Source organism: Phycodurus eques, chromosome 15 (assembly GCF_024500275.1).
Source record: "Phycodurus eques isolate BA_2022a chromosome 15, UOR_Pequ_1.1, whole genome shotgun sequence".
Lineage (NCBI taxonomy): Eukaryota > Metazoa > Chordata > Actinopteri > Syngnathiformes > Syngnathidae > Phycodurus > Phycodurus eques.
In genome coordinates, this window is record NC_084539.1 from 13,147,766 (window position 1) to 13,162,050 (window position 14,285).

At 39.6% G+C, this 14,285-nt stretch overlaps 2 protein-coding genes across 4 annotated transcripts; one reads left to right on the forward strand and one right to left on the reverse strand.

Moving 5' to 3' along the window:
- Positions 1–326: 326 nt before the first annotated feature.
- Positions 327–6,209, reverse strand: LOC133413663 (bromodomain-containing protein 2-like). 3 transcript variants are annotated; one of them, XM_061698316.1, is made up of 11 exons: positions 6,064–6,209; positions 5,091–5,436; positions 3,997–4,134; positions 3,784–3,916; positions 2,674–2,780; positions 2,283–2,588; positions 2,062–2,190; positions 1,913–1,972; positions 974–1,086; positions 622–890; positions 327–524 (listed from the first exon to the last, which is right to left on the reverse strand). In XM_061698316.1, the coding sequence occupies exons 2-11, from the start codon at positions 5,289–5,291 to the stop codon at positions 421–423; spliced, it is 1,560 nt and encodes a 519-aa protein (XP_061554300.1). In that variant the 5' UTR covers positions 5,292–5,436; positions 6,064–6,209; the 3' UTR covers positions 327–420. The 3 variants fall into 3 exon arrangements, with proteins under 3 accessions (XP_061554300.1, XP_061554298.1, XP_061554301.1); XM_061698314.1 differs by having other exon boundaries at positions 1,811–1,972; XM_061698317.1 differs by lacking the exon at positions 6,064–6,209 and having other exon boundaries at positions 1,811–1,972; positions 3,997–4,181; positions 5,091–5,147.
- A 448-nt stretch (positions 6,210–6,657) lies between these two features.
- On the forward strand, positions 6,658–13,758 carry LOC133413874 (protein pop-1-like). Its single transcript, XM_061698775.1, has 9 exons — positions 6,658–6,810; positions 7,733–8,119; positions 8,390–8,451; positions 8,526–8,591; positions 8,700–8,768; positions 10,129–10,288; positions 10,393–10,500; positions 10,576–10,624; positions 12,781–13,758. The coding sequence occupies exons 2-9, from the start codon at positions 7,814–7,816 to the stop codon at positions 12,879–12,881; spliced, it is 921 nt and encodes a 306-aa protein (XP_061554759.1). The 5' UTR covers positions 6,658–6,810; positions 7,733–7,813; the 3' UTR covers positions 12,882–13,758.
- Positions 13,759–14,285: the final 527 nt, after the last annotated feature.

A 14,285-nucleotide genomic window follows, 5' to 3' on the forward strand; every position in this document is an offset into this window, starting at 1 on the left:
TTTCAATTGAATGTGTACTGGTTAAATAGGTAACTTTAGCGGTGGAAAAAAACATTTGTCTTGGTCTCATTTTTTTTTACATCACATAAACCTGCCATTTGAACCAGGGTGTGTAGACTTAAAATCTACTGTAGGTTCAGGGACTGTTTAAAGTTGTTATTTCCCCCCCTAGATATAAGGGTGGATTGTTTGACAAATTAAGTTGCACTTGAAAAGGCCCTGATACACACTGGATAACCAAACTGAAGAGCAAGGACTTGGCCTTAGTAGGTTTCCACTAATTAGATTCATAGTGCCTGATAAAAGTAAATGTACAGAATACAACATGTAAAAAGGTGTTTTTATTAAAATATAACAAAATAATATATACTGTACTATACATAATCTGGAGAAGTCAAAGGATAAAAACGATTGACGCTGTCACAAGTCAGAATTTTCTGAACTGGAGTCCAAAGAACTGTTGAAATAGGAATCTGAGGAGCTGCTGCTTTCCATCTGCTGAGGCCCAATTTGACACCTCTTCTCTGTGTTAATGAAAATAAAAATTCAGCAGTCACTGATTCGGATTACAATAAAATGTTTTTGGATAAACACACTCATTCTAAATTACTGTTCACTTACTTTGAAATCTCTTAAACTTCTTGGATAGACAAGAGCGGACATATTGCTGCAGTTCACGCAGAGTTGACGGCTTCAGTATCTCAAAGTCGATTTCGAGCTCGTCTGGGTTGGCGTCACATATTGATGACTCTCGTGTCTGAATGATGCGCACCACCTGGCCCAGCTTTATGCCAGATAGTCTGTTTATGTCGAGGCTCAGTTGGTGCTTCTCATCGTACGTCATTTGCAGAGATTCTTCATCAGAGTCGTCACCTCGATTCTTTGACTTCCTGAAAATAAAGACAGTATGGATAAAAACATTATTTCAGTCTGTTTTAGGTGGGAGAAATAAAACGTAGATAGGCCTTCCTACCGATAGCTGTCAATATGAACACATTCAGTGCTGTCTTTACTTTGTCTCCTGTCAGCCTTCTTCCTTGGTGGGACTTCCGAGAGCATATTAAGCTGTTTGTGAACATCTTCAAGCTGCATCATACAGATTTGAGTTAGAACGGTGCCATTCTGGCTTCTGTCCATTAAAATCTTCCAGGCTGCATAATCTCTTAAATCAGATATATATGTATTTGAAAGCCAAGAAAATAAATAACAGGTACAGTTGTGCTGTACATACCCTGGCAGAATTTGTAAGATGTGTACCATTCTTTAAAATTAAAAAGAAAAAAAAAAACGATCACAGAAAACGCTTTATAAAAAAAAAAAAAAAAAATTAAACTAAGGAAACAAAACGGCAACAAAGAAAACCTGATGGTCCCTGTTCAGTCATCAGTAATATTTTCCCAAAAATTGCCAACTGTAGATGTCACACATGTGGGTGTGAAATTTGACCTACAATAGGTAAGTACTCACTACTCAAAGGAAATGTAATTTTTGCATGTATGGTACCCAATTATTCTACTACAGTGATGTGTATTGTCTTTGTTATTTTTGGTTGTGATGTGCACATGATCAAAGTAAACACTTAACATGTCAGATGGCGATGTCCTTGTTTTAAGAGACTACCGTTTTCAGCATCCAACCACACATTTTCTACAGGTTTAGCTCTCATTAGGGTCACGGGTGAGCTGGCCAGGTGAGCTGCCCTGTGATTCACTGAATCACAGGGCACATTAGATCAAACAACCATTCCATTCACACCTAAGGACAATTTAGAGTCTTCAATAAACTTTTGGACAATTAGAAACTTGTCCACCTGTTGTTGCAACGCTGGCAGTTGGTTGACTTGTTCATCAGATTTGTCCAAAGTGTAAGAGACTGTGGCGGTCAGCCCACTAAGAAGCGGACTGTAGATCACCTGTGAAGTGCTCTTGATGGGCACGTCCGGAATTTTAGCAAATCTTTTCTCAAACACATCCTAGAGCAAACAGGAAGGAGTGAATTAGAGAAGTTTAAATTACAGAGAGAACTTTGTTGTCAAACTGCGTGACATTCTGCTGAATGTACCTGAAGCTTCTTGGCCCCTGCCACAACCTCAAGGTGTGGCGGGTTGTATTTGTAGCAGTTGGAGAAAATTAACCTGACGTCCGCAGCAAATCTTTGAGCATCCTGGTACTCTCCTCTCTTCATTTTTGCCTAGTAATGAAACGAGTCGTGAGAGGTGACAGCCTTTGCTGAAATTAATAGCTTAGTTTGGTAACAGCAAAAATGCAAATGTGACTTAATACCTTGACAGTACTGAGATCCATTGGGTATTTAATGATGTCATGATAGTCATGCAGCTGCAAAGCTTCAGCATCCACAGGCTTGTAGAAAGGCCAGGCGTACGTTACATGCTTCTTAGAGAGCATTTCCTTCAGGATTTCCTCACAGTATCGGAGTTGGATCGTCTCACCGTCTTGGAGCGCCAAGTCTTTTTCGCTGACATGCAGGAGGTTGGAATGGTCTGGGATTTCCCGTCTTCTCTTGCTTTCTGGAGACTCATTCGGCCTTGATGCATCAATAACTGAATTGTTCTTCTTTAGGCCTTTCTTCTTCATTGGTCAAATAAAATAATACAGTAAGTTCTCATGATCCAAAAAAAAATCTATCATATGATGCAGCATCAAGAAGACATACAGTGTTGGACTGTGAAGCCTCTTTGGGCTTTGAAGGTGAATTGGAGCCGGTGTGCTTTGTCTGTGTCTGCGATTTGGCTGAAAAGGATGTAGTCCCCTCCTGCCGACCTGCATGCATAACACAAATTTGTGAACGATATATCAAAAGCATTTACCAGGAAGAGGATATAAAAAGTTGACATCCTCTGTAAAATGTCAGATTTTGGACAAACAAATGCTTTGAATTTTTCATGAAAAAAATACCTAAAAGTATTAGCCCACTCATTCCCTCAAATGTGTCATACTGCATAGGCATCTTCTGTGCACCGCCTCCGCCTTCTTGTTTCACTGAAACTTTGCCATAGAATTCATCCAAATGTCCTTCGCAGCAGGCAGAATCAGCTCTTTACCAAAAGATAAGTGCTTCTTAGTTTTAGTAATGCTGTCATTCACGAAGATTGATGCTTTCAGTGGAGATACATTTGTTGTAATGCCTCAGTAAATGTGATCTATGAATTAAAATTGTCCACGCATTCCTGAGTTCCAGCCGTTTTTCTGCCGAGAGGCCTGAAATCAGGTCAAGTGAATTTCTCGAGGTTACCTAGATCATTAGCGAAGATCGCCGCCCTCCCTTTTCGCTCCCGAGCCAGCGCTGTAAACATCACAAACACGTGTGCTCTCACAAGTCTTCTACATGAAGGCAACCAATCAGGGGAAAGGGGGGGGGCTCTTGGCCAAATATGGACAAGGTGGATACAAAACTGGGTCCAACAGAGGTTGTTGTCAAAGGGGCCTTTTCTGGACACGTATGACAAAACCAAGGTGTTTTTATTCAGGAAATTGACATTTTTATACTAAGTCCATGTTAGAGAGTCACTCTATGGAGGTTTAAATGGGTAAAATACAGGACCTTTAAGGCCGAAGTTGGGCAAAAATATGTACTGCACATTAGTAGCTATGAAACAAAGAATTTGACGTAAAATTTATTTTATTGACCCGTCCCGATTTTCCTTTCTTTTCTTTTTTTTTGCAAATATCTGAATGTTTTCTGCTGCAGATTCAAGCCTAAAGTAAAATGACCTCCCATGGTACTGGTGTAATAATCAAGTGAGGCATTCAGAGAATCCATTACCTGAACCTTTCTTTTTGGTTTTCCCTTTGGCTGCATGAGGCAACAGCTCCACTTCTTTCTGAGGCATTTGTGCAACTTTTTGCAAATAAATCTTTTCCAATGCAAGAGCCATCAGCACAATGTCATCTGTAGGCTAGAGGAGAGGGTGGGCTAAGTGTATAGCTAAGAGCAGTTAGGAGGCAAAACAGCAAGCTACAACAAGATGTGTCTCACCTTGTTATAAATGTAGCAGTTGGTGAACATAGTGTTGAAGTCCTGCAAACATTCACTGGCACTCCAATAGTAGTTATTCTCGAGGCGTCTTTTGATGCTTCCCAAGTCCATAGGGTTTGTTATTATGGTATGATAATCCTAATTAATAGACAGAGTCCCGGTAAGTAATGTAACTTCTGTCTTTCCTGTTTGTGACATATAGCAAGGTGAGGTGGTTTGTGGACAACTGTGACGTTTTAAGGTTAATTACACAGTACACACACGTATAATTTGTAATATTGGTAAAGACAAAATCCTAATTGTGTTATGTCCTGGTTTTACATGAAAAGGTTACACTTTATACATTATTAGGAGCACATCAACTTCCAGCTTTATTGCATGATTAAATTATACATTACAGACGTTTTACTAAGATTTGGTTTATTTCAAGCTCTATCACTATGATTTGGACATATCATTAATCTATGTCTACACTAATTGAAGTATAAGTATTTATTTATTATTTTATTTATTAAAGTATTTCAATTCGGGGGACGAATTACTGAGCCACATGTGGCACAATTAAGTACAGTAGATCCTGAAAAATCTGAAACAGGAAGTGGGTTTTTAAGGAATATGCATAAGTTTTATTTTTGTGATGAACAAGCAAAGACAAGCAAATATAGATAGAGTCGGAGACTTTGTTTTTCAGATCATTTTCGATTTGGACAATCTGACACCTGCATTAAACATGGAATATAACCCTTGACTATCTTAACTACTGTATTATGAGGGTAAATTTTCAGTTATTAGTTGAGTAACGTTTTTGCTGGTTTTACATGCTTGAAGTTATTTTTATCGAAAACGGACCACATAATGTCGAAACACAATCAGATTAGTCAAAACTATGTTGGCATCAGCACACAACCATCCACTAGCAGAGACTGACATCCAATGGTGAGTGCAGGAATAGCTAAATTTTAATCCTATTATAAACCATACCTTTACAATCCAAAGAGAGTTTTATATTGTAATAACATTGTGCTATCAAACTATTGTGAAAACTCAGATCTGCCTATTTATTTATCACCCCAATGCCGTTGCACAGTACTTACTGGTAGTTTAAGAGCCACAGCATCAACAGGATGGTAAAAAGGCCAGGCAAAATGGTGCCTCCACACAGCCTTGACCACGACACGCTGCATGAACTGAAGCTGGTTGGTCCTTCGGCCTAACTTATTGGCATTTGTAACCTCAGGCGGTGGTGGGTTGTTAACCTCTGGTGCAGGTGGGTCCATGACCGACTGCATGATCATTGATGCAAGATCAGAAAATGCTGGAAAACAGCCACTGCTGGTTTATATTAGCTTCTGCGAACCACACAGCTGCTGTCTTCTGGGTGGTTCAGGAAAACTGAGGCCATGTTTTTGCATTGTTTTTCTTCAGCCCACATATTATGACCTATTGGAATTTAAAAAAAAAAAAAAAAAATTGAGCAGTGTGACGGATAAATAACCTGAAATAAGACTGCCAACATAATTCAGCAGTCATCCATAAACTTATTTACTATTCCATGTAAGAAGCCACTTCACTCAACTGGTACACTATAATGAGAGCCAATAGAAGGTTATTAAAACAAATAACTAAAAAGAATGCTGTAGTATGATTTGTAGTGTATGTGTCATTGTGGTTGTTTACAATGGTGTAGAAAGCACTGTCTTATACTTAAAGGCGTTTCAGATATTTTGCTAGTCTTTGTGGTTTACGTTCGAGGGGTAAATGGGGCACATCGCTCACACAAAGATAAATTCTGGATAATTACTAATATTTAACTCTATGGAGGAAGAGCATGGGAAATCAGTTAACACGTGAGCCATTGAAAGCTACATGGCTATATATTGTTGTTAGCAAAGCTTCGGCTGCAGTACACGACATGCAAACCGCCTTTGATACCAGTTGTCATTTGAAAATTGATAGCACGTCTTGAGTAGTACACAACATGCAACATACATGCGCATTAGGACACGTGTACTTGCATAATGGGGCGGAAAGAAAAGTGAAACGAAACTTATTTTTTTATAACATTACCTCGAGGCAGGAGGAGGGAACTGTTAGGTTATTTCGGAAACAACAGGCATTGTCGATTAAAAGAAATGTAAGTTTGAATCTACTCGATAAAGGGAAAGTTTCTTTTTCCGAGACAACAGCAGGAAGTTGCTGCCCTTTCTCCTCAGTAGTGTTATGGCGTTAGATTTCTAAAGCAATATGGCGCCTCCTTTTGTCTCGGAGGCTCAAATACAGCCCCCCCCCCCTTTTTTTATTAAGTCATTAAAACCCAACTTCAACTACAACGATTTTAGACTTCAATTCAAAATCGCTACATCCTCACATAAAGTGTCCAATATACAATTAGTTAATTCTGTTCTAAAATGAGTTTATTTTGCCATCATGCAACGTGACAATAACACACTAAACTCATCTATAGTTTGAACCACATATATGGTTTGAACATCTTAATTCACTGCATTACTGTATTCTAGCGGAGCCAAGATTGACATAAAATATTTATATTAAAAATAATAATAATAATAATAAAACAGGAAACGGAAACGCTCGTAGTGTGTGGTTGCCCCGCAACGCATATTTCTATGTGATACGTTTAGGCTTTCATATGACATTTTTTTTTCCTTCTGTCTGGTGTCTCATTTTAGCAGTACTTTAGACAGCATCCAGTTGTAACTCGGGATACCTAAATTAACTCATAACATGCCGAACAATTAAAGACAAATTGGGGACAAGTTCGTTGGGAGAAAAGATGCGTCGCTGATCGCAATCGTAAGTATCTCTCGACAAGTACTTATTTTTCACGTCTTTGAAGAAGTCAGTTCAAAGTTAACCAAACGTTTCAGTTACATAATTTCATAATATACCATAATGTACAATGCAAACTCCCCACATCAGTAATATTTATAACTTCGTTATTCCCAAAATGTTGAATTTCAACAGACAAGTCATCTTTTCCTTTATGTATCCAAGCAACACGGCTTCTGGAGAGTTCTGTGTACTGTACCTTGATGTCACGTCAGTAGTTGAACCTCGCATTACTGTACTTTTTTTTTTTTGTACTTATATAAAGTCAGGTCGGGTTTTCCATATAGTTTATTAAAGAAAAAAGCAGTAATTGTCTAACTGCGTTGTATCACAACGCAAATCTCATAGAATAACGGCAACACCCACAGAAATAAACGCAACAGAACTGCTCATAGTAGTGTAATAATAATAATAACAGTATATAATTAATAAATAATAATGAAAATCTGTCATAATTCCACAACTCATCCACAAGTGACAATTCAAGCTCCAAAAAAGTACTGGACTTAACGTTTTTTTTTGGCCAACATTAGTAACTTCTTCAAAATGTGTTATAAATAGGTTTATTGATGATGATTAATAATAATGATGGTTTGGTTGGCACGGCCCCTCTACCTTATGGTGAGGCATGTGGTGTCCATTTTGTCTTAATTTTAAATTACGGAATATGGTTGTAAAACCTGTAACTGAACAAATATGGTTCCTTGCTATATAAAGGGAAAGCTACTTTCATTTCATTAATGGTAATGAATCTGATATTTGTTTTTTACTTTTATTTTTTTAAATCAAGTTGTCTTTGAGTAAAACAAGCACACTATTATCTGTGATATATGATGTGACCCTCAAAAGTGTCTCAAAAGCAGCTTCCCATTGATGTGTGTCACAGGAGCCCAATAGTCTTCAGCCGTTGTCATTCTTCAGGAGGGCGAGGTGAGGAGTAGGGTCAGAAGGAGCTAGTTCTGACAGTATGGAGCAGCTCAGGGCAGAATTTGAGAAAGTTGTTGCAGAACTCAAGTGGGAGGAAGTTGTTTCCACTCTCCTGGAGGTGGTCAGCGGCATGGTGTGTACTCCCACAAGCTGTCCACCTCCTGTGCCTCCTTGGCTCAGGTTTGACACCCACTGTCAGTTGGTCTCTGGTCACAGCAGAGGCTACAGTGGGTACATCCCGCCCGGTTCAGGTTTTGGGCAGCCAGGTCAGATGATGGCAGGACCTCAGTCAAATCCATATGGCATGCATGCATTTGACATCAAAAGTCAGGCAGGTGCCCCTCAGGTGAGTGCATAACCGATAGTAACCTGTGTGTAGCTGGATGTAAAGGGTCGCAAAAGAGTTCATGAAGGGTTTGATTTAATTCATGCATGTTTATCCTTTTCGTCACATATTAAGATTGTGTAGTTGCTAAACAATTAATAGTAATAAAAACAGGGATAATAATACTTTGTAGGTATTCAACACGATAAGCTTATTGTAACTGAATTGGAGGGGAGCATGCTGACACCTTGTGGGCACTTGACAACTTTTTCCTTATATTTGCACTAACAGAATATCTCACTGCCTGGGTGGACACTTCCCGAAAGCTCCAATTGGTGTCCTCCTGGGATGCTGTAAGTAATACACATAAAAGGCATTATCAAGATATTCATATCCCGTTTCAAACATCTCACATGAATCAATATAGGAATGGAGGAGAGTTTCAGATGACAGGCCAATCTGTCTATGGTGCTCCGATGAGTTCAACCTCAAAGTAAGAATCATTTTCATGTCTCTTTTCTAGCAAACAGACACTATTAAAGCAATTTCAAATATTTTGCTTCCCTTTATCAAATTACATTTGTCTGCTTTATCCATAAAGGAATGGAGGGGTGGTCTATCACTTCACTGGTCCCCCGGTATTTGCTGCTCCTCCAATAACATCTACAAAGTAAGACTTATTTTTTTTTATCTTAGCGCATATCTCATGACTGGTAGCAGTGGCCTGATTTAAAAAAACAAAAAAACAAAAAAAAAACGAAGATTTCAGGTGAAGGTTGAGTAAGTACTGTATTTCTAGTTTGTCAGCAGTAACCCCACTGTAAGGACTTGGGATTTTGAAGTGAAAATAGTTGTTGGAAACATGCTAGTCTCCTTCCTGACTATTGTTGAGTTACACTAGAGCAGGGCACTGACCAAAATACTGTATCTCCTGCAACCCTAGAAGACAGGGCTCTGTGTAGTAAGGCTTCTGATCTACTGCTGCCCTCTCTTGTGAAATTCCCTAGGGATGAATTTTAGGCCCGCTACACACATAAAGACAATCAGCCTGTTTTTGTGCCAATTCTGCCCCTTCCCCGACCTCACGTCAAACGCCAGGCAACCTTAAAGTTTTATATATAAGGTTATCCTATAAGATTGTCCCGAGGTCTGATAATGTGTTAAGAGTGGATTCATCCCGATTTTAGGGTCCGAAACAGGTTGGGGCTGACAATCTTAAATAATGAACGCGTTGAATATTTATGACCAAAACTCTTCATGTGCTTGGGGAACGCCAACTTCTCCAGAGTCATAACGCCGAGAATTTTGACACGGAACAGAATGTGTGTAGCCAATCAAGAAGCACCCAAGATTGACGAATAGGAAAGCGACCGTAAATGAAAACAAAAAAGTCTTACCCGATGGCGCTTTATGTAGAAAATTGGGTTCCCCAGACGGCAAGAAGTATTTTCCAAAGCAAGTTGTTTTTGAGAACATCGCCATTTTACAAGGCTCTCTTCAGCAACCTTCGGGAACACTCGGGAAACATCGGTGCGTATCTGACAGTGTTTCTTCTTCAATCCGGTTTTGTGAGATCACATTGGATCATGCGAGACTTCGAGGTCGGTAGCTGAACAGATTCTTTGTGTGTGGTGTTGTGTGTTGAGATATTGGAACACATCCATACCTGCGACCAAAACTGTTGAATGGGGTCCGTCCATCCATCCATCCATCCATCCATTTTCTTTACTGCTTATCCTCACTAGGATCGCGGGCGTGCTGGAGCCTATCCCAGCTATCTTCGGGCGGGAGGTGGGGTACACCCGGAACCGGTCGCCAGCCAATCGCAGGGCACAAAGAAACAAACAGCGGTTCGCACTCACATTCGTACCTGTAGATTAATTTAGAGTCTTCAATTTTGTGTTTTGTTTTCCTCAAAAGATTTTCAATAGTCGTTTAGTTTTGTCAAATGTTTTCTTTATCAAACTTCTTTCCTCCCAATTTCATACAAAGGTAACCTGAGTTTTTTTTGTTTCTTTTCTGTACATCAGAAGAAAACGAAGGCGCCGGCGCATACGGGATGCAGACCAGCCATATGTCAAGAAGCCACCCAATGCCTTTATGTGTTTTCTGAAGGAGCAGAGACAACATGTAAAGGCACAGATGAATTTAAAAGACAGTGCATCTGTCAATACTGTCCTGGGGCACATGGTGAGTGTGCTTGCTCCCTCCTTTATCCTTTAAATACATCAATTAGCATAATTATTTATTATTAGTAGTATTAGTACAAATGTGCTTTTTTAAAATATCCACAGTGGAAGTTGCTGACTGACGAGGGACAGGCAAAATATTATAAGATCGCTGATGCTGAGAAAAAACTCCATTCCCAGATGTATCCTGAATGGTCCAGCAGTGACAACTATGTGAGCCCGCCCTCGAACTTTTTATATTGTATTAACTCGTAGACAAAAACTCAAACTCAAAATATTTGTGTGTAGGGCAACAAAAGGAAGAGGCGCAGCATCACAACTGCCACCAGTATTACAGGTATATAATTCACAAACATATCCCTCATATCGTGTTAATACTGGGTCATCTTCTGTATAATGACCTCATAGTGGGTTTCTTATCCCTCTGAATCATGATCAGCTAACCACATTTGACTCGATATGAATATATACAACCCGAATTCCAATGAAGTTGGGACATTGTGTTAAACATAAATAAAAACAGAATAAAATGATTTGCAAATAATGTTCAACCTATATTTAATTGAATACACTACAAAGACAAGATATTTAATGTTCAAACTGACCAACTTTATTGTTTTTAGCAAATAATCATTAACTTAAGATTTTATGGCTGCAGAACAGTCCAAAAAAGCTGGGACAGGTGGCAAAAAAGACTGAGAAAGTTGAGGAATGCTCATCAAACACCTGTTTGGAACATCCCACAGGTAAACAGGCTAATTGGGAACAGGTGGGTGCCATGATTGGGTAGACAAGGAGCTTCCCTGAATTGCTCAGTCATTCACAAGCAAAGATGGGGCAAGGTTCAACTTTTTTGTGAACAAGTGCGTGAGAAAATAGTCGAACAGTTTAAGGACAATGTTCCATCCATCCATTTTCTGAGCCGCTTCTCCTCACTAGGGTCGCGGGCGTGCTGGAGCCTATCCCAGCTGTCATCGGGCAGGAGGCGGGGGGTACACCCTGAACTGGTTGCCAGCCAATCGCAGGGCACATACAAACAAACAACCATTTGCACTCACAGTCACAGTCACAGTCACACCTACGGGCAATTTAGAGTCTCCAATTAACGCATGTTTTTGGGATGTGGGAGGAAACCCACGCAGGCACGGGGAGAACATGCAAACTCCACACAGGCGGGGCCGGGGATTGAACCCGGGTCCTCAGAACTGTGAGGCTGACGCTTTAACCAGTCGGCCACCGTCCCGCCAGGACAACGTTCCACAACGTACAATTGCAAGGAATTTAGGGATTTCATCATCTATGGTCCATAATATCATCAAAAGGTTCAGAGAATCTGGAGAAATCACTGCATGTAAGCGGCAAGGCCGAAAACCAACATTGAATGCCCGTGACCTTCGATCCCTCAGGCGGCACTGCATCAAAAACAGTGTAAAGAATATCATCACATGGACTCAGGAACACTTCAGAAAACCAATGCCAGTAAATACAGTTTGGCGCTACATCCGTAAGTGCAACTTGAAACTCTACTATGCAAAGCAAAAGCCATTGATCAACAACACCCAGAAACGCCGCCGGCTTCTCTGGGCCCGAGCTCATCTAAGATGGACTAATGCAAAGTGGAAAAGTGTTCTGTGGTCCGAGGAGTTCACATTTCAAATTGTTTTTGGAAATTGTGGACGTCGTGTCCACTGGGCCAAAGAGGAAAAGAACCATCCGGACTGTTGTGGACGCAAAGTTCAAAAGCCAGCATCTGTGATGGTATGGGGCTGTGTTACTGCCAATGGCATGGGTAACTTACACATCTGTGAAGGCACCATTAATGCTGAAAGGTACATACAGGTTTTGGAGAAACATGTGCTGCCATCCAAGCAACGTCTTTTTCATGCCCGCCCCTGCTTATTTCAGCAAGACAATGCCAAACCACATTCTGCACGTGTTAGAACAGCGTGACTTTGTAGTAAAAGAGTGCAGGTACTAGACTGGCCTGCCTGCAGTCCAGACCCGTTTCCCATTGAAAATGTGTGGCGCATTATGAAGTGTGAAATACGACAACGGAGACCCCGGGCTGTTGAACAGCTGAAGCTGTACATCAAACAAGAATGGGAAAGAATTTCACCTAAAAAGCTTCAACAGTTAGTGTCCCCAGTTCCCAAACGTTTATTGAATGTTGTTAAAAGAAAAGGTGATGTAACACAGTGGTAAACATGACCCTGTCCCAGCTTTTTTGGAACGTGTTGCAGTCATAAAATCTAAGTAATGATTATTTGGTCAAAACCAAGTATCAGTTTGAAGATTAAATATCTTGTCTTTGTAGTGTATTCAATTAAATATAGGTTGAACATGATTTGGAAATCATTGTATTCTGTTTTTATTTGTTTAACACAACGTCCCAACTTCATTGGAATTGGGGTTGTAAAAAAAAAATAAAAAATCTGTTGGTGCAGTGTAAGTATAAATGGCATAATGTCTTTGCTTTTTTTTGGGGGGTCACAGAGCCAGACTCTCCAGGTGAAACGGCAACTCCACAAACCAGTGACGAGTCTGAAAAAATGCGTATTGCAGACCAAGTCTTACATATGCTGGGGTGTGCCTAGCCCACTTAACTCCATCACTGGTTGCTGGTGCTGCAGGCAGCCCTCTTGCATCACTGCGTCCACAACAGCTGGATGTTTGTTATTTAAATTATGTAAATACAATTCAATGTGTAAAAAAAAAAAAAAATTACAAATATGTTTTAGTATTTTACTGAATTGTTTTTAATTAGAAACACCAATAACAACGATGTATTCAATCCACATCCTCTGGATTTTCACGCCTTCCAAACCACTAAAAAGATAAAGGGAAAGGTGTGAATATATAGCAAATAAAACTTGCCTGTTATGCACACACCCCAAAAACGAGACAGCTTTAAAAGTAATGTATCCCCGTGGGATGCCTGATATTCACAAAGTGAATGAAATTATTGAATCAAAAACAGGCTTAACATGAGCAAGCTTGTCAGGATAATGCTGGTCTTGTTGTCTTGTCAACATGTGCATCTTTACAATGTTCATGTAAAACAAAGTAATTAGTAGCTAAATATGATATTTGTCAATTATGTTGACCTGAACCACTATTCGTGTAACCCTGATGACTATGACATACAAAGGCACAACTGACAAAAGCTGAATAAAAATGTTCTGAATGATGGATTTTGTTATGTGTTACCTATTGTTTACGAACATTCTGAAATGTCCAATATTGTTACTACATTGTTACATGTATACAAAATGCAAACTGTAGATTATGTGTTATTTGTCAATTCAAATATATTTAATAGCAAAAGTACATGCTGATGTTGCCAGCAACCTGGACAGTACTGGTGTATACAGTACATTGTATAATTTGCATACCAAACTTACTATTAAGGCAAAAACAGGCAACTTGATTTCTAAAGTTTTCTTCGAATCAAAGCTATTAGTCTTAAGTCACATACTTAAAAAACATTTTAAAAAAAATCTTTTTTCAACCTTTTTCACGGTGACACCACCACATGTGCGTAACCGACAACAGTAAGAGCCAGACGCTCTTGCCCATTGCAGTAGCACTGATGTCATTGTCACCCGAAGAGAATGTAGTAAAGATGAAGTGAAGATAGACGGGGCGGTGACGCTTTTCATCATAAAGATTTTCATATTAAAGCGGCTCAAACGGTATGTGATATTAAATGCTAATGTTAACAATTACTGTAAAAGTGCTGAGATGACTTGTCAATAAGTCAATATCACTAAGGTACCGTTAAGATTTCCCCATTAACCCAAAAAGTTGATAGATTTTCCATTGAATTTAATACACATTGTATTATGTATTAAGTATAAGCTATGCTTTTTTAAATATGAATTAACTGCAAGTAACAAAATTAGTGTCACTTGCTGACGGGGCATACAAGGACACTGGACAATTTTGGCTAATGTTCGATTTTAATGAGCAGATGGCGGCCCTCCGATTAGCAACAATTC

What these genes read in the sequence shown, in the direction of transcription:
- LOC133413663 (XM_061698314.1), bottom strand. Translation starts at nt 5,291, where the DNA reads ATGATCATGCAGTCGGTCATGGACCCACCTGCACCAGAGGTTAACAAC. An exon ending in TGCCAGCGTTGCAACAACAG is followed by an intron (nt 1,087 to 1,810) that starts GTGGACAAGTTT and finishes TGTATGATGCAG; the next exon opens with CTTGAAGATGTTCACAAACA. An exon ending in GAAGTTTAAGAGATTTCAAA is followed by an intron (nt 525 to 621) that starts GTAAGTGAACAG and finishes TCATTAACACAG; the next exon opens with AGAAGAGGTGTCAAATTGGG.
- LOC133413874 (XM_061698775.1), top strand. Translation starts at nt 7,814, where the DNA reads ATGGAGCAGCTCAGGGCAGAATTTGAGAAAGTTGTTGCAGAACTCAAG. An exon ending in CCTCCAATAACATCTACAAA is followed by an intron (nt 8,769 to 10,128) that starts GTAAGACTTATT and finishes TCTGTACATCAG; the next exon opens with AAGAAAACGAAGGCGCCGGC. An exon ending in AACTGCCACCAGTATTACAG is followed by an intron (nt 10,625 to 12,780) that starts GTATATAATTCA and finishes GGGGGGTCACAG; the next exon opens with AGCCAGACTCTCCAGGTGAA.